The sequence below is a fragment of the Aptenodytes patagonicus genome, chromosome 1, assembly GCF_965638725.1.
Source record: "Aptenodytes patagonicus chromosome 1, bAptPat1.pri.cur, whole genome shotgun sequence".
Taxonomy (NCBI): domain Eukaryota; kingdom Metazoa; phylum Chordata; class Aves; order Sphenisciformes; family Spheniscidae; genus Aptenodytes; species Aptenodytes patagonicus.
Window position 1 is genome coordinate 158142535 of NC_134949.1, and position 27823 is coordinate 158170357.

Here is a 27823-nt window from a genome sequence, read left to right on the forward strand (position 1 = left end):
CCTGTCTCCTTCCCCCAGCTCTGCCCCTGCTGTTTTCAGGAGCATCATTTTTTAAATGTCGTAGCTTGATGTGCACCGATTTGTGGTGCCTGGTTCTAGCCTAACTCTCCTGGATGCTTATTCTGCCTCTTTTGTTTTTCCTGGCATTAAGAAGTGGATGGAAATAACTCACCCAGCTTCAGAAAATTAAATAAATTGGGCATCTCCCTGGAGCTGGACAGTAACACTTGGCTTGGGGCAGGTTTTGGGAAACAAAATGTGCTAGTGTGCCTCCCGGAGACCTGCCTGGCCAACTGAGAGGTAGCGGACAGATGATGAAACCAGGCTGGTTTTGGAACCTGTCCCGAGCACCCCCTTTGCCAGGGCAGATCCTCCCTGCAGCAAGCCCTGCAGGTGTGCAGGCATGCACAGCACCCCAGACCCCGCTCCGACCCAGGGGGTGGTGTTACGGTTTAACCCGGCAGGCAGCTAACCACCACACAGCCCTTCGCTCACTGCCACCCCCCTGCCACAGTGGGATGGGGGAGAGAATCGGAAAAAAAAAGTAAAATTCATGGGTTGAGATAAAGACAGTTTAATGGGACAGAAAAGGAAAATAATAATAATAATAATAATAATAATAATGATAAAAGAATATGCAAAATAAGTGATGCACAATGCAATTGCTTACCACCCACCGACCGATGCCCAGCCAGTCCCCGAGCAGCGGTCACCACCACCCTCTGGCCACCTCCCCTCAATTTATATACTGAGCATGATGTCATATGGTATGGAATATCCCTTAGGCCAGTTGGGGTCAGCTGTCCTGGCTGTGCCCCCTCCCAGCTTCTCGCTGGCAGGGCATGGGAAGCTGAAAAGTCCTTGACTAGTGTAAGCACTACTTAGCAACAACTAAAACATCGGTGTGTTATCAACGTTATTCTCATCCTAAATCCAAAACACAGCACTGTACCAGCTACTAGGAAGGAAATTAACTCTATCCCAGCCGAAACCAGGAGAGGCAGCCACCACATTTCGGTGCTCAGCGTGATCGCCTTGCTGGGGACGTGGCTGGGGCTGGGGTAGGCCACAGGAAAGGGTCATGGTGCTTTGGGGAGGAAGGCCTAGGCAGGTCCAGCAGGTGCCATCAGCAAGCTGTGACAGGATGTTAATGTCCCCCCTTCTTTTCTTTTTTTAATCTTTTTTTATCTTTCCCTTTTCCTCCTCACACAGCTGAATGAATCCGCCAAGCAGCTCATCGAGATGGACAAGACGTGCTCGGCTGCCGCCTCCGGCTGCGACGTGTCGCTGCCGACGGAGACAGTGGCAGTGGCAGCGGCGGCAGCGGCAGGCCTGGCACCATGCTCCATGGTGGCCGGCGCCGGGGCGGCTGGTGCAGCCCAGCGGCAGGCGGAGGGCAAGAAGAATGCCAAGAAGCGCCACTCCTTCACCGCCCTCAGCATGACGCACAAGTCCTCCCAGGCTGCCAGCAACCGGCACTCCATGGAGATCAGCGCCCCCGTCCTCATCAGCTCCAGCGATCCGCGGGCGGCCGCCAGGATCGGGGACCTGACCCACCTCTCCTCCAGCGCCCCGGCCCAGGTAAGGGCGAGTGGAGGTGGGTTTGGGGCACCCTTGGTGGACAGCACGCCATTGCATCGCCTCTTTCAAAATGGCTGACCCTTGCACAAAGCGGTTGCACAGTGCTGTCGTCCCGATGTGACAGTACTTGGCATCTGTCGTTCCCACCCTTGCGTTAATCAGTGGGCAGGCCTGAGGAGCCAGAGGATAAAGCCAAATGTCATTCTCAATAATGCAACACATTTAAAAAAAAACAAGTAACCCTACAGTTTGTTTGAAGTAATGCAGCTTATGTTGCATCACTTTCTGTTGTAGAAAGGAATAATTTTGAGTGATCCTGTTACCTTGAATGTATCTGTTACCCTGCAGGGTAGCAATGTCAGTATGAAATTCACACATTGGGGATAAAAAAGATTTTTAGAGTAATTATTTCCCTACAGATCACTGGAGGATGAGCAAATGTGCCGTACTTTGACAAGTGTTGTACCCAGCGAGTAGCTGCTGTTCAGAAACACCCAAGGAGGTTTTAAACCATCAGACGTGCTGAGGGTGCAGCCCCCGGTCCTTCTCCCTCTCAAAGGAGGGGGCAGAGGAGCAGCCTCCTGGACATCTCCACAGGTCCCAAAAGGAGCTTCCGAGCGGCTGCTTCTGGGGGCCTGGCAGAAACAGGAGCCAAACTCACCAGGGATGTACTGAAACCCCTTGCAAATGCCCACTGTTTCTGTGGATAAGGGAATCCAAGTGGTAATTTGCATTTTGAAGGCGTAGAAGAGAATGGAGAATAATAATAGTCCCAAATCTTTTCTGCTCAGTCATCTACACACTTGGTGTGCAGATTAGCAGCCACGGGTTCCCTCTACAGACCAGCTCCTCGTGGTCTGTGCTGCTTGCTAGCGCTGAGATAACCTAAGTGTGGCAGGGTCTTCCCACCCATCGTTTCTCTGATGAAAAAAAACCACCCTTGCCCTTTTCCTCTCCCTGGCTATGCCTTCCTACGCCTCGCACCCGTGTCCCCATATGGGGACAAATGTGGATCACTTCCCACCCCTGCGGTGGCCCAGAGCGGGAAGCAATCCATGTTACAGCCACTGTCCACACTGGTATGCATGTAGATGGCTGAGAGAGGGCAGCATGGGAAGGGGGACAAGCAGCAAACTGCAGGGACTGCCTTGGGCAGGAATGCCTGTTTATGTCCATTTGCAGTGCTGGTGGGTCTCCCCCGTGGGGCTCGTGCGGTGCCCCAGACCACGGAGTCACTCTCGACGGCTGTGCCGTACTGCCACCCATGACATGAGCCCCCAGGCCTCTGCAGCGCAGGTTTGCAAGGACACCGAGGAAGGCAGGGTGCCTGTGTACATGCCAACGTGTGCCACAGGGCTAGCCAAAACGGCGTGCCGAGGGGTTGCTGCCACAGCAGAGCAGCACCCTCTGCTCCTGCCTCAGCTTCTCACCTCCCTCTGCCGCCCATCCACATGTAGGAGCAGGAGAGGCAGCTTGGTCCAGTTGTAATTTAGCTCATTTTCTTCCACATGCCTTTTCCAGGCAGGGTGTCTGTGCCGTAAGGTCTTCCCCCTCCTTTCAGCCCTCAGCAGGAGGGTGAAGGTGAGGATACAGTCCCTGTACAAAGCAGCACGTGCACCAAGAGGTACTGGGACATCTGTGAAGCAGCACAAGCACTAGACATGAGTGAGGGTCCCAAGCTTGTCAAGTAAATGACACACAGGTTTTTGGCACTCAGAGTGACACATTTGGACTTTACAGAGATGTGACAAACTGTGGCTTTTCTGGTTTTGTGCTAGTCAAGGGAAAAACCATGCACACCCTTTGCTAGAGTCATGTGAAGACTCATTCTAAGCTAGTAAACCACAAAAATTAGACCATGAAGCAGAAAGTGCCTTGACTATTCTCCTCCATTTTAACAGAACAACTGGTGTGCAAAACCCCACTCATTTTGCAGACCATTATGGCATTTGGGCACAAATGGTAGGGGGCAGAAGGGCCCTGTGTTCTCTGTAACAAGTTACGGTTATCAAAATCTAGCCCGAAGGAAGGTTGGTTGGGTCCTTTGCAGCAGATGGGAAGACATGTAATTGGTGTCATGGTCAGATGCACAGCTAGGGCTGAGGTATAATGAAGCCACTCCAGTGTGCCCATGTTGGGAACAGGTTTGTGGAGTGGTTCTTCTGCCTCAGGGGGCAGAGCCGGTTTGCAGACAAGGCAGCTGAGCACATGCCTCCTTCACTGCTGGCCAAAACTGTCTTGGCCAAAATCCAGGGAGGGGAAAAAGAGTCTTGGTGGTTCAGATCAACCTTAGTGAAAAGAGGTTTCCCTCTGTCAAAAAGCATTATTGCAGCCCAAGGACCCAGTCACCCCAAGCGTGGCATTTGCATGTATGAATACATGTCTCTGCTGTTGGGGGCCTTACTATTGCTTTCTGGTTTGAGGGATTTAAACATTTTCCTTTGCAAACTTTGCTAGGAATGTGGTTCTGTTGGGAAAAAAAGTAGAGCTGACGTTCTCACTATATTCTTTACTGTAGGAGCAGCCTTCAGAAAAATGCCTCGCTGTTTTAAGAGTAGCAATAAAATCATAAGAGCTACCAACATGAATTCACCTGCTTTCAGCCTTCTTAGTTAGGTCTACAAAGAGTCCAGAATTTGCCTCTTACAAAATGTACATTAAAATTGTGCAGCTATATTTATATATCTATTAATCCCATAATAATAGGGGTTGCATTTTAATTAAAAATGTCAGAAATTCAGTTCCTTCTCTGCCATCTGCTAAGACCTGACATGGCTCTGAAACAATTAGTGATGCTGCAGCCTTAGACAGAAAATCAGTTCAGCATTTTTCTTTTATTCACATGGCTGAACGCCAGCCAAAGTAGCATAAACTAAGGGCCCCTGGGTTCTTACATCAAGGCATTCAGGGCAGTGAGAATCTTGTCTTTGGATCATTTTGTTCTAAAATGTGTTTGCCATTTTTAAGGCAAAAGTCCGTATGTCTTGTTAGGGGTTTGACATCTGACAACCTGTAAACTGACTCTACTGCTGCTTCGGAAGAGTTCAGGGGCGTTGCTGAGAGCATGGGCATGTTGGTAGGACAGCTGTGTGTGTAGCTGCCAAACTTACTGGTGAGCTCTGCTGCAGGAATATGTCTCACCTTTTCTTTCCTCGCTTGAAGAGGAACCTCTCTGCCCTGCAAGTCATCGTCACAGCCCTTGAGTGGTTCTCTCTGTAACCATCTCAAGTCCCTGCTAGTTTGCAGCAGCAAAGTCAGCCAAAGCATATTTCTTACAGGGGAAACAACAAATTTACAGTTTCAGTGCTGACTATCTAGCAAATTTATGCCTTTCCTTTCACCATTAGAATGCAAATTTGGTTTATTGTGTCTTTATATCATGTCCTTGAAATTTCCAGGCACTTTATCATTGTTTATTTAACAGATCTCCTCATAAAAAGAAATAAAGGAATTTTGTTCAGTTTAGTAGGTATGAGCTTCGCTGGTACATATCAGGATTGGCATTTAGCTTGCACGGGGGGTTCTACCTTTTTAAAAAGTTTGACACAGTTTTCCTATAGTCTGTCCTTTGAACAAGCAGAATTCAATTGCAGGAGTTCTTGAATGGCATCCAGTCCCCTACCTCAGGCAATCGGCTGGTGCCCAGCGAAACAGTCTTCTTAAAACAAGCATCCATTCCTTGTAGACCTGAGGCGCCTACATCTGGCGCACCTGCTTTTTCTCTGCTGACCTGAGAGGAAACAGAGACATCGAAGGCTTCTTACTGTAGGAACTTAAAATTTAGGTGCAAATTTTAGATGTTTCAGTAAATGTGGAATATATTCCACCCCTTAGAAGTGATTTCGTGCATGGTACTATATTCCTGTGGCTTTTGTCAATTTTTGTGAATTGAAACCAGACTTCATGCCGAGCTGACATGTTTTTTGTTTTTATGAGTTGTTAGACTATTATAAGCCTCCTGCTTCTCCAGGAGGGCACAGTTTTATGCATATTGAGCACTGACATGCAGACCAGGGTATGAAATCACATGTTTTGAAAGCACTTCTGCATATCATTAATTTAGTAATTGAAGACTACACGCCTTCCATAACATGTTCATTGTTCTCTAAGCAGAACCAACTCAGCTGTTTCCCAAAAGCCAAGATGCATTTTGAAATGACTGATGGTCTAAAAAACATCTCCATTGACTGCAAACCTAGGGATGCTCAAAGGTAGAAGAATCAACTTCAAGCCACCTCAGCTGGATAAAATAGTGACTGGAAGACCACAATAGCCAGGATACAAAGCATTTATTTTCAAAGAGGCAATGCTGGGATCTTCATTTCACTTGCAGCCAAATTTTCTTCTTGTATGCTTTTTGTTGCATGCTGAGTATTGCTCATTAAACGTAAGATCTCCATCTAAAAGGTAATAGTGTCTGTCCATCATGCCGAATGTCCTATCATGCTGGCAAAATGGATTTTTATTGAAGATGTAAGTAGTGCTGCAGGCCTAAGATGGAGCTGAAGCTGAATTAGGTTACGGGTGCAGAGGAGCAGTTCGTAACTGAGACTCCCTGGGGAGCCGGGAAGGTCCCCCTGGACAGTAATCGTGCCTAGGCCTCAGATGGCTTGTCTTGCTTCCATTTTCACCCCTTATGAATTATTCTTCCCTGTTATTTGGAAAGGTCATAGGTCAGTACTGCTCCAAATCCCCTGGTTTTTGACAGAAAATGCATCTCATGAATAATGAAGTGTGGCTTTGCGCACACCAGGATAACAGCTGAGTGAGGAAGAAAGGATCCTCCCCGCAGAAGGGACTTCTATGTGTGTTTTGAACAACTCATCACCATGCACAAGAAGTCCATTTGTATCTGCGAGTGTTAGTACAGGCTCCTAACCAGAGGCCACATGTTCAGGAAAAGCTGAGAACAATGTCTTGCACGCTCCTAGTCCCAAAGAGTGACAGTATTTGAAATGAAAAATGTTCCTTGAAATGTCTCGCTATATAAATCATTTGGAAGTGTGACTCCTTATCAGTTATTTAGAAGTGCTGAATTTTAGCTGAGAAAAAGTAATAGCAGAACTCTGGTGGAGCCTTGGCTGATAACCTAAATGTGCTGACCATGAGGAGCATACAGATTATGCATAATATCCAGAGACTAAAAATGAACCTTGAATTTTCAAGTGCACAACAGGCTCTGAGAAGAGAAGAGAAATTCAGGTATTTTTCAGCTTTGGCCTGGAGTCCAAATTCTATCCAACCTGCTCTGCTGCTAGCTGTGAATGACAACTGACTGAACATCCATTAATGAGAGTGAGACAGCTGAAACCAAGGGCAGCTATCTCAGGAGGCCGCGCCGGTCAAAATGGCAAAAGAGAAGTAATATTAGTCTGACCTGTGTTTCTGTCATTTAGATCAAAATATGTCATGAAAACAGCATAAGAGACTTTGCTGAAGTCTAACCTAAACTACTCCATGGTCTTTGTACATTCCCAGTTCTCCTCTAAATTATTTAGAACTGGTTCCAAACATTGCCTATTCATTGCATCTCTATTTTAAATAACTTTATAAAGAACTCTTTTGGGGGTTTTGTAGGCGGGAAGGAGTTAAGTTTTTTTAAGCAGAGAGTTTTGGGCGGGCATGTAAGCTGCATTTTTTTTGGCTACCAATAGGTCTGTGAATATGCTCTGTGCATATTGGGATATATTACATTATTTGTCAAAACGGTTGCAAATGAGACACATGAGCTGACTCAATCTATTGATTGATGACATAAGCTACTGAGAATCCAGGTCAAAGCAAAATCGCCTTTCAGAAACTACCAGTTTAGAGACAGTGTCTTCTCTTTATCCTATAATTTGCCTCATCACAAATACATTTTGAAAGATTTTTCAAGAACCACAAAACCTCACTTTTTACAGGATCTAGGAAGAGAAGGTTGTGCTTTAGAAGGGTTATTCAACTGTGCATGAAATCCTGTTGCCTGTAAAACAAAAACAAAATATTTTTTTCCAGATGCTCCTCAGGGTAGTAGCCCAAAAACATTGTGCCACTGAAATCATTTTTCAACAGGGCTAATCCTGAGGCTTTATGCTACCTGCCAGTCAGCTACTGATTTGGAAGCCTCAAGAGCAAGCAAGGCACTCTCTTGGTATTTACACTATACCACAAAATCCTGTCCATCTGGCACACGCTATGTGTACATGCATGACATTTTAGCAGAAATGACTACAGTGTGTATTTCCCTTTTTTGTTTGTTCAGGGGTTTTGTTTATTTGTTTACCACTACTATGTCCCTGGAGGGAGACTTCCACAGGAGGCATTGCACAGGATCCCGATGAGTTTGTTGTGAAGTTATCAAAAGGATAATTATGAACGTGTTATTAAATTAACATCTTTTAGAGGTCAAGCTTTCACTTTAAGCTTTCCTGTCTCTCTGCATTTGATTTTTCATGTTCTTTGATCCCAGAATTGCAAGAATCTGTTTACTATAAAACCATTTAAAATGTCATGGTGGAGAGATAGACACTGGTGCTCAGTGCTGAAAGGGTTATTCTGAGAGAGAAACAAGGCTGAATAAAATATAATTCTCATTATGATCATCCACACGGTGCTTAATTAGTCCTCATTTGGGGGAACTGAGAAGCTACAAACCAGAATAATCAGAGCTTTTATGGATGGTAATGTCAGATGAACATTTGGAAGAAGATGACAAAAATATTTGGGGTTTTTTTTCTCCAACTTGCAGCCAGCCTTAGATTACAGGATAGTGGATGTGGAAGCTCAGAAAATACGTCCACGTGACTTCTCCAGCCCTCTGCGTAGCTCCATGAGCTATTCACAGAAGACAGGGTCTAGAGTTTTTGGCCTACTATGAGCCACAAAATAATCAGGGCCAACGTGGTGCTAGAACAGGCTGGCATAATATTCTGCCTCACCTTCATCCACAGCCGCAGATACTTACAGGTTGTAAGAACCCCTCAGTAAATGCTAAATCATATAAATTTAGCTCCAGTTTTTGCAGGAAGGAACTGGGTATTTATGCAGCTATTTATGCAGCTGCAGCTGTTATCGTGCACATTTGTTTGTTTTTTACACACATACCATTATGGAAGAAAAAGTCTTACTCTGGAATTGGTAAGTCCGTTTCAGCTCCCACTTTGGTAATTAGCATTTGATGAGGCTACTTGATCTTGCGTGTAACACTTTTCATCAATACTTGGTGGCACTACCATGCATTAAGTGCTAATACATTATTTCTAGGAACATTAAGGCCTGGAGTGATTGCCACAGTCATTGTTTTATGGAGTCAGCGAATTAGAGAAACAAATCACAGGAATCTTAAAGACCATTAGCCTATTTTTTGTGATATTTCCAGAGGACGGTGTGTCAACCTATGTGAGTTGAATGTTTGAGTGTTTTTCTCTTATTTTAAAGAAATATTAAAGAGAAATTTAAAGTAAGCTGTAAATATGCATTCAAGACATTAAAAGAAATTTTCCTGTGAATTAATGAATGTGATAAGTGCCCTGTGGTGATACAGTGCTGGATTTGCTTTGAAGTCAAAATAGAGATTTCTGGTTAGTGATTTTCTAGCTGGTAAGGACGTTCGTCTGATAGCAGCAACAATTATTTTTCTGTGAAGGCTGCTGCAACCTGCAATATCATTGTACTCTGTTCCTAGTTTAATCACTGTCTTCATGACTTTTATTCCCCTCCAAGACTGAGTCCCGTGCTTTTGCAAGGAACTTCACTAATCCCTACAGGCACCATGTCTTTTCAAATTAAACCACAAATGTGGCCTTAAAGTACTGGTGAAAATCTAAAGTAAATCTACAAGGGAGAGAAAAAGATAGTTTATGCTGGAAGTCCAGACTACTAATTCTTATGCTTTCACAGAGGTGTGGATGGGAAGAGAGAAAGGGAATGAATTTGAGATGAAGTTTCAGCCCAGATGAGTGGTTATTACCTTTAATTTCCTGGTCTCTGTGGCCTTGTCAGTAATGTTTTGCCAGGCTGGTTGCTTTTAAATACATATATCGGAGCTGACAGAAGAGGCAGCAACATCTCAGCAGTGTATTATTTACCCAGGAGTATATACTATAAACTGTAATAGAAATATATCATTACGTATACATTAAAGTGCAATTTGTTTTGATGCTCCTGTAGTTCTCTTGCAAATAATACTTATCAGTTGGAGGAGGAATGAGATCCATCTGAGCTTAGACACATTGCGGTGACTTCTGAGGAAGTCGGACTGTTCTCACCAGGAAATGCTGACCCTCAGGCTGGACAGTCGTCCGCAAAGTTCATTTTTGTCAGCTAGCTTTGGCTCTCTGTTTTGCATGACACCTGAACGGTGCCTGGTGCTGTGACTTACTTAAGCATCTAAAAATGGTGTTGGAAATGCTGTGTGGAGACCGAGAACAGAGACCCTGTGCTCCGCTGCTGTTTTGCTCCAGAGGACCACGCTGCCACTGGGACTAGATCAAGTTTAGCCAAGCCCCAAGACACCTTTGTGCAGAGCCTTTCTTCATTCTTGGCCCTCGCGTAAAGTGTCTTGTAACAGCCAACATGGAGATTAGGAGAAAGAAACAGACAATTTTTAAGCAGGACTCAAGGCATGAGTTATGAGTTTCTATCAGGCATTAGCTTGAGTTGGGGGTGGGCATGTTTCAGTGGTTGTAAGTAGGCTGTTGTGTTTACAGACACAAAGTCCTTTTATATTATTATCCAGCCCATGGGTACATAATCACCTACTACTGCAGAGTGGCTGGTGGTAAAAACAAGCGGCACAGGATGAGCTGGGAGTGAGATACCTGTCACACAGCATCGTTGTGCCCATGCGTATAGTCCGGGAGTTTTACTCAAGGTTTAGCCTTCTGCAGTATAGGTGATATTGCTGTGCTACTAATGGGCACAAAGAAGCAGGAATTAGTGCAGAGGTATCCGGAGGTGGTCTTCAGCGTGCCTTCATGCAGCCGCTTTTCCCTGCTAGCTGGCAGCTGGGGCTGTATTGTCCCTTGGAAGAGAAAAGCTGTTTCTGTTGAGCTGAAAACATCAGCAGTGGTAAGTGGTACTTGGAGGATGCCAGATTGGGGTGGGAGCATGAAGAAGTCGGATTTGGCTGTTTAGTGGCCTAAGTAAATGGGATGAGAGTTGGCAGCGTCTAGTTCAGAAAAGTGCACACCACCGTTAGAGTAAATGGCCTCCTAATCAGGAGGTGTGCTACAGTGTGATTACGCAGCAGATCACGTCTGGAAACTCAATGGCCAAATGTTTAAAGGCATTAGAGGCACGTAAGGATATAGAGGGGCACCAAGTGGCATTTTCAGAAGTGACTCTCATTACTTAGATTGCAATAAAATCCATGGGAATCAGACAGTGAAGTACTTCTTAATGCGTCCCTGAGAAAACTCTGCAAGGTGCCTGTTTTTATTAATAGGTGCCCACGTGCCTCTTAAAAACCTGGCTGTCAGAGACGTCCCCTCCCAGGTAGGGCTTAGCAACGGTGCGTAGCAGAGGTGGAAGGATTAAGACGCAAATGCTGCAGTGTTCGGGCCCTCCCTGTGTAATGCCTGTGTGTGGCTGTATTTGCATGCCTGGTACCACAGAAAGGTAGATCACGCAGGGACGTGCCATCAGAAAGGGAGGATGTGGCACACAGACCTCCCAAAAGGTATCAAAGCAGAGAACAAAAAAATCGGAGCATCATCTCGGATTCTCGTTCCCCTGAGCAGATGAAGAGGAAAGGAGGACATGCTTAGTACTTTGTTCCTCAGATCACAATGGCAAAAGTACAACCTGGCTCCAGGGCTGAATAAAGAAGGAAAACAAACTAAGGCCTGCTACCAGCTGTGATGGAGAAAGGCCTGCTGTGTTCTTTGGGAGGATTATTAGTGTTATCAGTAGCTGGGGAGACCCACATAAAATTGTAGGAATGGAAAGTGGAAAGGTAAACTTCCAATAAAGGTAATCAAAAGTATGAAGAAATAGAAGATTATTCTTTCACAAAACTCAGTCTCTTCAAAATCTTATCGCAAATATTATCTTGCAAAGTAATCTAGCAATATTGTATCTTATAATATGAGCTGATTAGCGATACATAAGAGAGAGAACAGGACCTTGAAAGAGGGGGCTTAGAAAGCCTTCACCAACTGTGTCAGGGACTGTAGTTTAAATGCAAAGCTAGTGAACATTCAGATGCATAGTAGCAATCAGGCAGCCACCAAGAGAATTCATCAAGGAGCACAGAGGCGGATGAAACTGCAGAGCAGAAGACTTGTGTGAAAGTAAATGCCAAGATGTGAACAGAGGAGCTGAATTCAATGCAGTGGAAAGCCAGCGGGTCCTGTGGAGTGAAACCTGATGATGAAAAGTGGGGTCATAGGCAGACTGGCAAGTACACCATCGTGTCAAAGCCTGCAGGGGAGACCAGCTAAAGAAAAACTGGAGCACAATCAGGAAGCAAGTACCGATTTAGAGTTTGGATGCATATGATACTAGGCTGTGCAAAGTGGCGAAACAACGAAGTGGCAAAAATGAACAGTTTGTAGGGTCCAGCCTGGCACCAGATGCAGCAATATTACAGTAACAGGCCCTTAGGCAAGAAACTGAATGTCAGGTGGATAGAGAACATACAGGACAATGGAGATTTCTTTGGGATTATTCAAGGGAGGAAAGCAACGTTGTCATCTAGCAACACTGAATGGCAATTACATGATGTCTTAATCTTAAAGACTGTATGTTAGCACAAATGTAATAGCGCATAGAAAGTACTCGGCTCACGCTCCCAGTAATATAGAAGATGCAGAAGCCACCACTGTCAGTGCAAACAGGCAAATAGATGATGCTTAGACAGCTACGCTGCTCTCCGGACTTGAGCTCATCTCTCTGCAGTCAGGCTGGCTTAGCCCAGGGTGCCTGCAGTGGGCACTCCGGGCTGGGACAGCAGCACCTCTGCAAACTCTGCCTTCACTGAAGTGTGCAGAGAGAGGATTGTAGGAGCTAAGGAAGGGGTAGCACGTGTCTTACACTGCTGTGACCTCTTCTGCCTTTACGGTTGCACCCTGAGGCTGTTCACTCAGCTCTGTTTTTTCATGAGGTAAAAACAAAGTGTTTTGTCCTACCAGAAGAGGGTGGGGACCGATCTGTTTTCTGTTTTCTTGGAGGCAGTTTCTCTAGCTCAGAGCAGGCGTATGCTGGTGGCACAACATGAAGAAGTTTGAACCAGCTGATTTCTCACTTACCTCTTGAGTGAGGCAGCTGCCAGGTCTCTCTGCCCAGCATCTTCCGCAATCCCTTACCCCATTAACCAGCTCAAAATAACAAATGAGGGATCATTGTCCAACTATCCCTACATTTTTGGGTGGGTTGGGGGTTTTTTCTGTAAGTTGATATTATCTCACTGATGTGACAGGCAGGATTAATAAAGCCTTAGTCACAGAACTGGAAAGAACACTTACTTTTACACGTAGGACTAAGAGCTGCCTGGAACCTTCCTTGTTTGAGCAAGCAGCCAGAAAGTGAGGGGAAATAATGAGAAAAAGGAGATGTACTTGTCACTACAACTTCATGACTGAGCGTAGATGTTGGTGAGAGAGGAGACAGCTTGCTGCTTGTTGCCAAAAGCTATGGAATCACAGAGCAGTGTTAATATACAGCAAAGCAATATAGATTAGCAATGCAATATCAAGCCGTCACACTGTAATAATTATGTGGGCTTCTTTGGAATGAGGTGACCTTGAAATCCATTAATTAAGTAGCAATATGCATCTTGGTTTAATTCAGTGTCATTTTAACATGCAAAAAAATGTCCCTATGTTTCTGTTCCCAAAATAAATCAATATTTACTGTTCGTTAGATAGCATTTGGAAACAGAAAAGTTGCACTGGAGGTCTGTGAACTGCTCAGAATCTTTGTTGTATGTAATGGGCTCTGTCTGAACCTGCAATTTCTGCATAAACTTTGGATCCGACTTTGTAGAGCCATTCTGCATATGGATGCGCATGCAGCATTTGGTTAGACTTACTAAAAAAGTCTTTTGCTCAGGTAAACCATTACAAGTCCCATCAGCCCAGCTCTGCCCTGTCTTCGCAGCAAAGATCTGTTGCTACAGGCCTTCGCATTACTTCAGGAGAAGTTTCCAGTCAGGATTCATTTTTGACATAGATGAATGGGGACTTTGGTGAGACAACTCAGAAGAGTTTGCCCTACATACTTTTGCTGAGCGTTAAGCTTTGAAAAATGAATGATTACATTTAGAATTGCCTTTCTACATTAATAGCTGGAAAAGATCTGCCCCGTTCTCTATATGAGAATGGGGATTTATTTGCTGTGGTAAAAGTGGAGTGGACTCCTACTTTCTCCATTCAGAGGTACTCCTGTTTTGGGTTGTGTTGTCACCTTTTTCTTAAGGAGAAGAATATTCCTGACCATAAAAACAGTATACAGAGATGAGACTGCATTTTGGAAATTGAATAGTATCTTCTCCTCCATAGATCCATAACCATTAACCAAAAGAGTACAAATTAAAAAACAAGCTTTTGAGGGGAAAAGGTTACCTTTACCAAAGAAGGTACTATTGCAGAGATGTACACGTTGAGCTGATTTTACAAAGCAGTCAAGTAGTCTTGCATTCTAAAACTTTTAAGATCTGCACACAAGGTACAACTAAATTTTTCTGACAGGTACATGGAAATGCTGTTAATAACCTAATATGCCTTGTGGCAGAAATGCATTTTTGGAATGTGTAAGGCTAAAAGATGTCTTTTTTAATGCAGTATCATGAAGTTAGAAAGTCTGGGAATTGATAAAAGTGATTTTTTGCTCTGTGCCTTCACCCCATGCCATTTTAGGAAACTGTGGGCTTCATCTTAATCCTTGTATGTTCTTTGTGTATTTTCAGGATTCGTCTTCGGTTGGAACAGCCACGGTGGCTGGTCCCAGGACAAGTGCAATAATTGGAGATCAGGGAACACCACCGAAGGTCCAGCTCCCCCTCAATATGTAAGCAGCTCATCTCAGTCACTGCATACTCTTTGTTTCCAATCGTGTGCGCATGTGTGCATGTGTTTGAAATCTGAAAGCCTGAATCTCAGCTCAGGAGCATTCTGAGAAGGGAAAGATTGCAATTTCTTACATGACCCAGCCTCTGCTGAAATTGAAAAATGAGTATACAAAGGCAAGACTTCCCCTTTTTTCTGTGAGCCCTTTTAGACTCCTGGTGTATTTATTACAGCTGTATGAATCACTGTGAAGCAAATGGAATGCCTCTCAGCTAGAGAAAATCTTCTTCCTTCATTTAAAGCTCTTAAAAAGGTGTAGTCCCATGCAATCAAACACCTGATACATTCATCATTAACCAGAAAAATGACCCAATTGCATTTTTTCAGTGCCATAAACAAAGGCAACGAATAAATTTCTAAAGTGCAAGGGCATCATGGGCATATGAGCTTATTGAATAGTGTGTGGAATAACAGAAGGTTGACTAGATACAGAACAAAAAGGGTAGACTTCATAATAATAAATCTCTTCTACCCTGGTTTGGTTTATCTGGTACCTGTCTAGTTAAACTACTGAACCCTTTCCTCTCATCACATATACTTTGTGAAAGCAGTAGAACTATATAGACACACACACATATGCACACCAGTATTTTAGTGGTTTATGATATGGCTAAAACAAGGTCTGAATTCACAAACAAAATCCTAAAATAATGTAGCAAATCTGCTTTAAGGAGAATAGGAGAGTTGGAACAGAACCAAAACAAATTTGTTCTTGGCTACTAAGGTGAGATCTTCATACCTGAGGGGTACCACACATCACTCACTGCCCCACAGAGAGATCTCACCATCACCCTGTGGTCACCCTGTGCAGCCTGTGTGGCACATAGTGGGGCAAAAATTTATTTCAAACGTTGCTCAAAGTAGGAAGCAGTAACTGGCAGTATTTCCAGTATTTAGTTACTGAATCAGGACATTTTACAGCTCTCTGGCAATGCCCCTGCCTCCGTGCCTCAGCAAGCCTTCCCTTCTCCCTCCTATGCTTCTCCTGTCGTCTCCCCGTGAAGCAGCCTTGTAATCCAGTCTGTCATTTTGCATGTGTGAGCCAAGTTCCAGTCAAAGAGGAAGTTTTATCTGAAAGCTGTAGCAGAGCTGGGGAGGTACAACCCTAGATAGAGCCCTGGGGCTTCTGCGTTACAAGTAGAGTCACTGGCAGCTCCCCGAGGCCAAGAACATGAGCTACCTTCTCGCTCAGGACTTTTTTTAGGGAACTCTTGATAAAGATTTTGGCTCCCTGACCCTTAGCCTTACTGTTCCACGTAGCCCAGAACTACTTGCTATTCCATTTTGCGAGATTTCAGATTGTTGTTTTAACACTTTCTTCTCGGTTGTAGTTTGCTGGTGAAGTTTCACATCTAAAATCTAGGGAACGGTGAAACGTGTCCAAGTCCAAAGGCTTTGGCTTAAGGCAAAATCAGCCTCAGCAAAAGGGACCACTAGCCCTGATCCCCTGCCAGAGGAAAAGCCCAGAAATGCTTTCTGGGGAGGGAAGCTGCCTGCACTCAAATTGTTTTCAGCCGTGTATGAGAGCAGGCGTCCCGTCAGCTCTCCCACAGCTCCCTCTCTGCCAGCACATGGGGTGTATGCCTGTGCCCATGGGGCGGGCATGCCAGCCACGGCCAGGCAGCGGACCCAGGCTGGGCCTGTCGCTGGGTTTGGAGAAGCCACTGCCTCTTTGCGGACTAATAGAGGAAAAACCCAGCGGCAGGCATCCTCACTGCCCCACATAGGTGGTGGGATCACCGGTCCATGAAGAAAGCGCTGATCACCTCCGTTGTCCCAGGGTCACGCTATGTGGTTATCACATACAAGTTTTCATCAGCTTAGCAATACAGAGATTGGTCAGTTTTTGGCATGGAGTCCAGACTGGGCTGTTGTACACCTTCTTTTAGTCTCTGCAAGGATTTTGATACTCTCTCCGGAGGATGTTTAGGCTCATTATGATATTGGTTATTCAGGCTTACGGGAGGCTGAGTTGGGGAAATTTGCAGGAACAGAAAGAAACTAGTAGGAGAGCTGGAGACAGCTGCAAGGGAAAGAAGCCTATGATCCACTTAGGGTAATTTTCCTTGCACCTTCTTCCAGCATCTCAACCTGTAAATTACATTATTACATGTAGCCCCTTGGGGAAAGGGCTAAGTAAGTCTATCTAAAATGCTCTGTCCTTGACCCCCGCTTTACCCCTACCTTCTGAATATGAGCCCTGTGTAAGCAGCAACTTAAAAAGAGGTAATCAAAGCTACACTTTCTGCTCCCTCGAGTGAGTGCAGTCTTGGCACTTTCCGTTATGTCCTAGCAAAGTACTGTGCTGAAGGATTAGCACTGAAGGATGCAACCTTATTTCATGTCAGGGTGATGCATTTTAATGTTCTTCAGTTCATATGTAGCCTCATGTTTTCCATCAGGTGAACAGCTACAGACCTGCTCGGGACCACCTGATTATATAGGCTAAACAAAGGATGTGCAGGATGGTTTCTCCCATCTGTTGGCTAATGAAATACAGTTTCTGATTAGATCTTTGTGCCCCATGCATGTGGTAAACAGAGCCAGGCACATCAGTCTAAGGATGCCCCAAGGAGCTGTTACCAAATATTTCATATTCTGCTCATTACTGCTGTTTATTTACTACCTTCAGAATAAAAATAAGGAAATCTACTGGTACCATAAAGGAGTAGAATCAGGAAAACTAACAGGATTTATTCCTCAATTATATTTCCTGGAGAGCAGAAGTAAAAAGCCATGTATCATTTTTATTGGCTGCAAGTCTACAATCACAATGGTTATAGTTTTCATTATTTCTCTGGTTCACTGCTATAAGGTGGGCAGCAAGCCTCTTCTCACTTGCCTCCAAGCCTAAGAGCATTGTGCTGCACTTTGTAGTGCAAATGCACTTTCTGTAAGCGTTTCCCCATTTGTCCTAATCTCTCTGCACTGTCTGTAAGGCACAAAGCCAAAAAAACTCAAGAAGGCACAGCCTTAATCAAGAATTACCAGAAATCCCTTTTTGCATTTGTAGAAAGGCAATAGTGCCGAAATAAAATTGGTATTTACAAATAAAGTGTTGTTCTGTGTGTGCATTTTTGTTACCCTGTCCTGACTTTCCATTATTCCCCAAAGTGCAAGTAATCATTGTTAATTTTCAACAATGATCTCTCTAAACAGAGAGAATACCTTTAAGGACTTTAAGTTGTAGTCATTTCACAACATTAGACATCCCTGAAGTAGTAACAGAAGAACAAAAGAGAGATAAAAAGAAAGATTCTAAACAAAGGGAATAAATAAAAGCTGTAATTAAATAAATAGAGTTCTACATATTGGGTCCTGGATTAAATATTTATTAGAATACTTGCATACAAAACATCCAAAGCCAAATTCTACCACTTCGCTTACTTAAGTGAAAATCCCCTTGCAGAATTTGGCCCTCTGTCACTTTTTGTGTTACCCACATAATACAAGAATTACCATACTGGATCAGAACAGTTCGGTGTGTTGTTTCTAAAACTGGCCAGCATAAATAGCATCAAGAAAGCTGCAAGAAAAGCTGCCTTTAACTTTTATAAAGTAGCCTACCCATAAGAAAAGTTTCTTCTGAAAATCCATAGTGGAAGCAGCTCCGACCCTGAAGCATATGAATATATACTTCATCCAGATGTTAGGCTTTGAAAAGCCTTCCCATTCAAGCCCTGGTTGCTCTGGCTGTCTCTGTAATTCCCTTGTCCTTCTGCAACTGCTGCTAAATTCTTAACTTCAGTGCTGCTTTGTGGCAGTGTTTTGCTTTGGTTGTGCCCTGGGTGAGAAGTATGTCCTATTAATTTCTACATTACCCCCTGACTTTAATCTGATTAGTTGTTCCTGTATTAGCTTAGCATCCACTTGATCTTGTCTCTGCTGTTTCGTGTTTGGGGTGCTGTAATGGTGTCCCTTTTTAACCACCGTTTCTGAGCAGTGTTTCTGCTCACTTTCTGCTCTGCGGGGCTGGAGTCAAAGCGGGACAGGCGGTGGTTGACATCAGCTGTGTGCTTTCTTCTTGTGTGACCTCTCCCCACAGCTACCTAGCCCTGTACGCCTACAAGCCTCAGAAGAACGACGAGCTGGAGCTCCGCAAAGGTGAGATGTACAGGGTCATTGAGAAGTGCCAGGACGGCTGGTTCAAGGGGACGTCTCTGAGGAGTGGGATGTCTGGCGTCTTCCCAGGCAACTACGTGACACCTGTTTCAAGGTGAGGACCACTGGCCAAGGTGGATATGCCTGAGCTGGGGCTGAGAGGGATTCTGCGTCTGGAGGATGCTGAAAGCAACGTAGCTCTGCTTTTAAATCACATTCCCCTTCCAGAAATTTTCTGGTGGCTTTGCAGACTTGGGAAATGAAACTTGCTGGTTGTAGCATTGGAGTTATCCATGTTCTCAGAAGACTTCACTAGTTGTGTTAGATTTTACATTTACAACTTCTGACTCTACGAAGTCTGATGAGCCCAGGTTTTACTATTGTAAAGAATCTGTTGGCTAATTATTTTTTTATTGTTATAAAACTACTGGACATGTAATGGGGATAAACAAAATAAGGAATGCTTGTGTCTCGCTTTTCAGTAGCTCCTCATGTAGATTTTGTTTTGCTTAAATCCAAGGGCTTGGATCATTTGGATCAAGACTAATGTTTGAACCATTAAAATTCAGAAGTGGTTTACAATCAGTAAATTGTCTGATTTTAGCTACCTCTGTCTCAGATGCAGAAGAGGAGAGAAGGAAAGAATAGCATGTCTGGGGAGGAATGCCATTTGTCAGAGTTCAGTATTGGACAACACCAAATCAAAGGGTGTTTCTGATCTAGAGCCCACTCTGCAAGCTGAGGAGAAAGTTCATCAGCGTGTCCTAGACTGTTTTGCCCCACATGCTCCTTGCAGGTGAACGTTGCCGTGTGTGCCCACATCTCCTTCAGAGCAACTGTGGGTTTGCAAATCGCACTCACTCCTTCTCGTATGCTCTCAGTCTCTCCTCCCATGTGCACACAGTCTCCACCATCTTTCACTCCTCTCCAGAGAAAGGCACCTCACAACTCAGACGGTGTTGATCTTGAAAAATTGATCCAGGTTTGTTCCATCTTCAGTTTATGTCAAGTTTGTAATATGTGGACTGAGCAAGACCAAAAGTTAAGAGCAGATTAGACGACGATAACTAAGCCCGCTGACAGTCCTGATATTGCATTTCAGTCCAAAAAACCCCATTAATTCATGGGGTCTTCACTGTTCATCAACCTAAACGTATTTACCTGATTTTATAGAGCCCCTTGGCTGCCTTCACTCCTTGCCTTTTCAGCTTTTAATTAGTAAAGAAGTTTGTGCTGAAGTGTTGGTGATCTGAATCAGCAAGACTTTATTAAATGCAGCATGTCACAGCTAGAACAAGACAGAGAGAAGTGCTAAAGGGCAAACGTGCTTTCCACAAAACCCGAAAGCAGCTTTATGATTATATTTATGATCCTGTGAGCTAATTAAGTTCCTGTGTAAATCACCCTCAGTGAGAACAGCAAGAAAAATCTGATAGCAACAAAATCTCCTATTTGCTGCACTTTCAACTTACTTTGTTCCCCTTTGACAACAAAGCAGAGGAATAGATTCATGTGTGGTTTTTTGCCACTCCCTACAAAACCCAAGAAAAAGAAGTTGCCCATGAATTTAATAACACTGAACTAGATTTATAAGCTGCCAAAGCACATGTGTGAGCAGAGCATGGTGGAAAAAGGACAAGACCCTTTAGATGGACAGACAGGCACAGGGCAGCAGAGAAAGTTTGCCACATCCAACATCTGTCCAGCTCTGTGGGAGTCACAGATAGTTTCTGTACCTGTCGGTGTGCGTGTTTGCCTGAACGCAGCTTTCAGTGGACTATTAGGTGTGCTTTTCTGGCAAACTCAATCTAGGGCAGATGGCCAAGCCAGCTCCAACTGAACCTTGCTGCTACCCTGCCAGCTCTTCACAGCAGATGACAGACAGTCAAGATTTCCATCTGGTGGGATTCCCAGCTTTCCCTACCTGGAGGCTGATGAAAAAAAATTCAAAGAAAAAAAAATCAGATTCATTTAGCAAAATGTAATCCAGGCAAACCTTGAACAATGAGATGAGTCAAGTCAATGACACCACAGTGGTGTTTTTCCTCCTGTGATTTTGTGGGGAGAGGGGTTTGGGCAGAGGGGATGGCTATCTTTTGCACTTTTGGTCCATATCTTCCAGCCTGTGTTTTGGTCTCTTTCTATCAGAATTTCACTCTTTTGGCTCTTCCCATTTCCGCTCTTTTCTTAGGGTTGCTTCTTCTATCTTTCTTGTCCTCTGAATTGGGCCAGATTGTTCAGCATACTCCTTTTTTCTGCTCTTCTCCTCTCTGTGTTCCCACACAACAATTTTGGGGCCCCAGAAGTTCTCCCAGTCCCACCCCCCCCCCCCACAGGTTGGTCTTGTACCCTTTCTGTTATCCTCTCCTTCCTTGCTAACCCCCTGCACTGTCTCATTTCCATTTCCTCCACCACACTTTGTTCTGCATCATATCCCCTCTGCTGTCCTTTCCTGGAGGAGGACCTTGGCACATGGAGCAGCCCAGGAGAGGAGAACAGCACAAAATGATCCCTCTGTTTCATGGCATCTACTGCTGGGGAAGGAAATTACTCAGGAACCTGAGTAAGAATCTCAGAAAAAGAGCTGCTGAGCAGCAGCTGAGTTTGTCCATTGGGGTCCTTCTGTCCTCCCCAGTGTCCTCCTGCCCTGGTCAGAGAGTTTCTAGCTCAGTGGTAAGAGGACCAAGACCTCCTCTAGGCTGAACTCATTGCATAGGAGAAAGAGCCTCGTTCCTTCCCTCTGAGGTCTCCCCAGCCACTCGGATGAAATACAAACTGTGCATACAGTTTAAGTGAGCAGTGAAAGAGGGGTCAATTATTGTTTGGATTTCCTTTTCAGTAAGGTCAGCCGCATTCCCTTCCCTTTTGCACTTCCTTAGCAAGTCTAAGCTAGGGCTGGTTACATCGGTAGGGTAAGTGTTCAGCCAAGCCAAGCCAAGCCCTGCCAAGTCTGCTGCTTTTCAGTCCCCTTCAACAGCCACACACAGATTTGGTGTTATCCGTCTTTTTTCTCCCTGTAGGGCGGATTTGGTCCTAAGAAAAGATCTCTGAGTCTGTTTTAATTTTCACTCCATTAGTGCCTGTAAAATAGCCGCTGGCACACAAAATGACATTGGGGAGATATCCATTTCTTCTGAATTTAGGTTTGTGATTTTACTAGAAACTGTTCTGACAGAAATGTAGCTTAAGAAAAAAAGTGATGAGAAAAATTATCTTTTCCATTTTTACCCTGCACTTCTTTCCATAGGATAAAGGGGTGAAAATATCCTCCAGCATGCTTACGACTGTGTCCTATAAAGATAAATATATTTATCTATATCTCGGTTTACTTTAACACCTGAGAGGGTATCATGTTGAACCCCCTAAGTAACTGGGTGTTCTTATCAGCATTGTGGCTGAGGATCGGGGTCTCTGCAGCATGCTTATGCTGTGCCTTATCTCTGTGCAGGGTGCCAGTGGGAGCTGGGCAGCCCAGGAACAGCGGAGCCGGGGGAGCTCCGGCAACGAAAGGAGCCCCAGGAGCCAGTCACACCAATGCCGCCACGGCTGTCAGACCGGTTGTTCCTATCACTGCGCCTCAGACGCATCCCCAGCTACAGGCGGCCTCTCCGCAGCTGAATAACTGCTTGAGGTATTCAGCTCAGCAGCCAGCCAGCCAGACCCGCAACGCCATGCAGATGGGTATGTGCACGCCTGCCAGTGCCTCTCGCCCTGCGTCGGCAGGATTGATGTTGTACCCCTCGAGTGCAAGCCTCTCGAATCTGCCTGTCCCTGCAGCTTGCTTTCTCCTTTTAGTCACAGCTCAGTCAATGTGGAATAGAGTATGTTTTATTTGCTTGTAATATTTATGGGCTTCTATTGATCTCTGGGAACCACGTTGTGTTTATCAGATTGTTCTGTTGCTACAGCTGAAATAGATTATAGTGTTTACAAATATTTATACAATTTATCTGAGTGAAAGCAAGCACCCTGCATACTGAGGAGATTAACAGTTCTGAGTCCGGTTGGCTCGCGGACGGAAAAATACTGCCCTTATCGCAGGACAAGTAATACAGGACTTAAAATTAAGAAGCATTTCATTGGGCTTCAGGGATGAAAGGTATTTATTAGGCAGAACGGGACCCGGTGTTAGTGATAAAGCAAAAGACCTGAAAAATACTGCCACCTTTTTGAAATGAGAATAAGAGCTTCTCACACCAGGGGGCCTCTGTTCTTTCTAGGTTCCCTTTCTGATGTAAAGCACAATTTTCTAGAGTACTATTTATTCCCCTTTCCCTGATGTTAAACAGCTCTGATGTTGAATAAAGTAAAAGTAAATCCTGTGGTGGAACTTTATAGCAAAATTTAAAACATTTTGTTTCTGGTATTTTATAGGGATGTGAGCCATTGTGTTTACAAAGGCAGATCAGTAAGGACTGTGACTGCTGAAAACTGAGGTCTTAGGTACAAAACAAAGGAGACACAAATAAGAAATACACTGTGGTGTAAGTCATGGATTCATACCGTTTGAAGCCAGAAGGCACCATTATGACCATCTAATCTCACCTCCTACACAGTCCAGACCAAAGGGAAGAAAACATAATTAAATGTGTGAATCTGAATCTCGAACAGTGCAGACTCCTCTGCTCAACAAACAGTGGCAGGACTTTACACGGCATCCGTGTCACACTGGGGAGTAATCGATTTATCCTCTTTTTGTCTAGTTCAGAAAGTGATGCTTTCCCCTCAAGTCACACCCTTCCAAAAGCCCTTCTGCTCCCACAGTGCAAAGGCAGAAATGTCCCCTCTTGGGCAAGGCTCTCAGGAAGCGTTGGGGTGCTCCTGGTGCCTCCTGTGCTCATGCCAACAGGCAGACGGACTCCCCTGAAACTGAGGTGACCGATCATTTTGCCCCATGCACCTGGCATGCCCCACACCTTCCTTCTACGGCACTGCTGTGCTACACCTTCAGCAGCCTCCCTGATTTAAGATTGCTCCTCCAGGTCACTCTGACATCTTAAAGTGCCAAGGAGTTGGCAGGCAGGGTGATCCAGGGACCACAGAGATGCTCCAAAACCTCCTAAGCAGGGTGTTCTCCAGCCCTTCCAGAAGGTTCATGAGATTGTTGTTTTAATTAAATAAACCTTTCCCAGGATAAATAAAGGAAATTTGTCATGATTATCAGTATTTTTCTCCATAATGGATGTCCTCACCAGTATCCTGTGTACCAGAGCTCCTCAAAAGGTCTCTTTAGTGCTGCAGGACAGGGCAATGCACACTGACTTTTGGAAGAGCTTTCCAAAAGAGGCAAGCTGGCACAGTATTCAAATCACGTTTCTGTTGGCTTGCAATATACATGAGTAACAAATCAATTTTGCACAAGGCCACTAATGTAGGAATACACCCAAAATGAAATATGAGTGGTGTAGAATAAAAATAGCCTTCAGTGAGCATTGCTAATTAATAGCATGTTTGATGCAGCACAGTCCAGATCCAGAGATCCCAGAGCAAAGGCATACATTGTAACAGTAAGCAGATGAAATTACAGAACAAAATGTGAGAGCTCTGCTCAGAGTTGATTTTTCTCAGGCCATTGATTTTACTGTTTCTCATGTTTTCTGTTTCCTTTGTGCCTGGAAACACTGAGTCCTATATGAAAGAAGTAATGTACCTAGTATGATTATCAAATCAGTCTTCTGCATCCAGGTACATGCAGTGAAATTCCATTATTGTGCTTTTCCTCTAAATTTAGGAAAGCCATTGCTTCCTATAACCAGTAGTTCAAAACCTTGACCCTGCAAGCATCCCGGAAAAAGAGATTTCTGGCAGCAGTGGTTGCTCATCTGATTTTTCCAAATGGGAAAATCAGAAGGAGGGAATCACTTCAAGATAACCAGTGGTGCCCTGTCTGGCTCTCTGGAAAGGAACTGCACTTTCCAGTACATGTTCTTGGTAATCCAGGGAGGGGGAATAACAACTTTTAGGCCCTTCCTCATGCTACATGGTAAAATCACACAAAGTTCAAGACTGGTTAATGGTAGTTTGGTTGATTTGCTATGAGCAACATTAATGAAAAGAGATGTTACAGCATCAAGGAGTTACCGTGAGGGAGAATCATGTAAACTTTGGAGGTGCTAATCTGATGATCAGTGGCCCATCATGTTCAGTACTGCTTTGGATAATAGGACATAAGGCTGGGGGATGAAATTCCCTCCTGGCAGGAGTGCTCAGCTGGTTTAGTGAGTATGATTAATGGCACTCCTTATCATTTCAGTCCCTGGTAATGGGTGCCACTGTTAACCATAGAAACAGAAAATAGTGGTTTGAGTTGTTCTAGCATTGTTGTTTAGTTATAGATTGAGTGAACTCCAGCTGGTCCTGCATAAAAATGTATCCTTTGGATGAATTTGTAAGAAACACACAGATCAGAGTGGGTCGGAAATTTTCAAAAAAAATGCTTCTTGATCGAAGAAAAGCTGATTTTGGGACTCAAAGCTTTTTGTCAGGAATGGATGTAGTTCAACCAGACTTCAGCCATGAAGCTGTCCTGGCTCAGGTTGCAAAGGGAATAGACAGCTGTCCAGAGCTGTTCTCCGCAGAGGAGAACAGCGCAGTGACCGGATCCTATGTTTTCACATCCCAGGTGAATGCCCTGAACAGAATAGAGGCTATTGTGGGGTGGGTGAGTAGGTTGTGCTCAGAAAAATGTTCAAAGGTTCAAATTTTGCACTGAGGCGGAACTAAACCAGATTATGAAACCTTGAAATCATTTGTGAAATGGGCATTTTCCAGCCAGTCCTACTATTGAATCGTTTAAGTGAGTGAATGTCTGAGTGCGGACTCAGCTTCTGGTCTGCACATACTTGAAGTGGAGCTGTATGTAGGTTACACCTAAGCAATCAACCAACCTGGAAGTCAAAGGCAACATCATTGTGGAAATGGACCTGGAGCTTTGTCACACTTTTTGCAACATGAGGCATGCAACAGGCTCCCGAATCCCTGGAGAGCTGACCTCGGCAGTGTGTCGTGGTCACTGTTAAACAGACGAGCGCTAATTCCTGGTTCCTAGTGCTTGTAGGCTGGGTCTGCTCAGCAGGGGCAGCAAGACTAAAAAGCACTGCATATAAGGGACTTTGCTGGCAGTTACAAGGCTGAGCTCAGAAATCCTCTGGCGGATTTCTGCTTAATTTATCTTGTGCAGCACAGTGATGTGCTGTTGATCATTTTGTTGGGGCTGAAGCGAGAGATTTTCCCTTGTAATTGCAGTCTGTGAGGTCAGTGTGGATCATTTGGGCTAACCCTTTAGGTCCCATGTTGCGTTGCTCCAAAACCTATCGGGTTAGGAGGGGGTCCTGGAGGTTTGGAAAACAGCTCAGCTGGAACAAGATAAGGTATTTTAAAAACACAGTAGGCCTTTTATTTATTTCTAGGCATGGGCAGGGATGGCCAGGCCATTCCCCAGTCACATCATTAGGGAGGACCAGCCATTTTGGTGACTGCAGACAGGCCTTTCGCAGCCAGGAGGGGGATTTCTAGGATTTAGCTGAAAACACTTGCAGGCTGAGATATTCTGGGTTAAAGCTAAGAGCTTAGCTCTCCGTCGGGCCCTGGCACGTCGTGGCAGCGATAGCCACTGAAGGGCCAGGTCTGGCAGTGCATGGGGGGCTTAACCGTGCTCTGTACTCCCTCCGCAGCTCACCCCCCGGTGCCAGCCCCGGAGCGGCCCACTGCCACGGTCTCGCCCCTGCGAACGCCCAGCTCGCCCTCCCGCCTGCCAGCGGCAGCCATCCGGCCTCACCCCGCCATCTCCCCGCAGCACAGCCACCAGCCGCCCGTCCCAGGGGCCCGGCCCCTCATCCCCCTCACCTCCGCCGCCGCCGCCATCACCCCACCCAACGTCAGCGCCGCCCACCTCAACGGCGAGGTGGGCGGTGGGCCCCTGGGTGGCCCTGTCACCCCTGGCCCCGCCGGCAAGGCCGAGGAGAGGAAGAATGAGAAGGTAAGGGCTGCCGCGCCCCCACCGCGCTCTCGCTGCCTCTCCCTCCCATGGGGTTGTCGAGGAGGGACCCTGCGGCCACCCGGGAGGACGGAAGCTGATTTTCATCGCCTGCCAGCTTGGGCATCCTCGTCTCACATTGTTTTCACGCTTCATCCATCTCCAACGCTGCTCTCACATTACGCACTCGCAGCTGGGAAACTAATGGGCTGAATTTGTGTGTTTCTTCCAACGATTGGCGCCTGGATCTGCAAATTTGCAGTGGTGTAGAAAGATCTTATAGCAGGCTCTTGGTCATCGAAACCAGATGGCTAAGTCAGAAGCCGTCTGCCTCGCTACATGGAAGAAGCTGATGGTAGTACCAGCCCCAGGGCAGGTGCCACAGGCACAGTAAAACACTGGCTCGTGAGTGGCAGGAGCTGTTTTACTGCTCCAGAAACCTCTCAGTTTCTTGCAGAAACTTTCATTGCAGTGGCACAGCCAAATGGGGAGAAGGGAATTAAATACGGCTGATTGGGACATAGGTACGATGCACTGTAGGTTCAATCTCTTAGGAGCCAGCAGTGGGACCGATAGCTGAGTGCCCATCCCTTGTGCACCTTGCTAAGGAAAGCCAGCGTGGAGAGCTGCTTTAAGCTCCCAGCCTTCTAGGTTCTTGGTAAATATTTTGCTTTCACCAAATGTTAACATTGTGTTAGCACTTCCCATTTATCAATGCTCAGGATTATCTCCGTACTGCCTAGCAGAACCCACTGATACAAACTGCCTGCTGGAAGCCAGATCCTGGTTTGTATCTGAGCAGGAGGAAGAGATGTGGGGGTCTGCTTTTCCTTTGGACCTGCAAAAAATCCTTTGCATATATTTCCTGAGCTTTTCCATGATGACAGGCGCATACGGGGTAAACATTACTTTGTACATGGTAATGCTGAGGTTGCAGGTCTCACGTGTGGTCAGGGTCACAGATAACCCCTAGTTTCACAAGATGAGGAATACAAGTTTAAAAAAAAGTCCTTTCCTTAATCCTGTCTTGAATTTTCTCTGAGTGCCTTTCGGTGAAAGAAGAAGGGTGTAGAACTTCTGCCCTGGATGTGAAATTTAGGTACTTGTTTACAAAGAA

The 27823-nt window shown here is 45.2% G+C and overlaps 1 protein-coding gene across 1 annotated transcript in view; it reads left to right on the forward strand.

The window, feature by feature from the left end:
- Positions 1-27823, forward strand: part of SH3RF3 (SH3 domain containing ring finger 3) — a 254265-nt gene that overhangs the window by 191275 nt on the left and 35167 nt on the right. Inside the window, exons 4-8 of the mRNA XM_076360288.1 lie at positions 1213-1581; positions 14471-14571; positions 18676-18846; positions 22180-22412; positions 26405-26709. Of these exons, the coding sequence (XP_076216403.1) occupies positions 1213-1581; positions 14471-14571; positions 18676-18846; positions 22180-22412; positions 26405-26709 (1179 nt within the window). The remainder of the gene's footprint in view (positions 1-1212; positions 1582-14470; positions 14572-18675; positions 18847-22179; positions 22413-26404; positions 26710-27823) is intronic.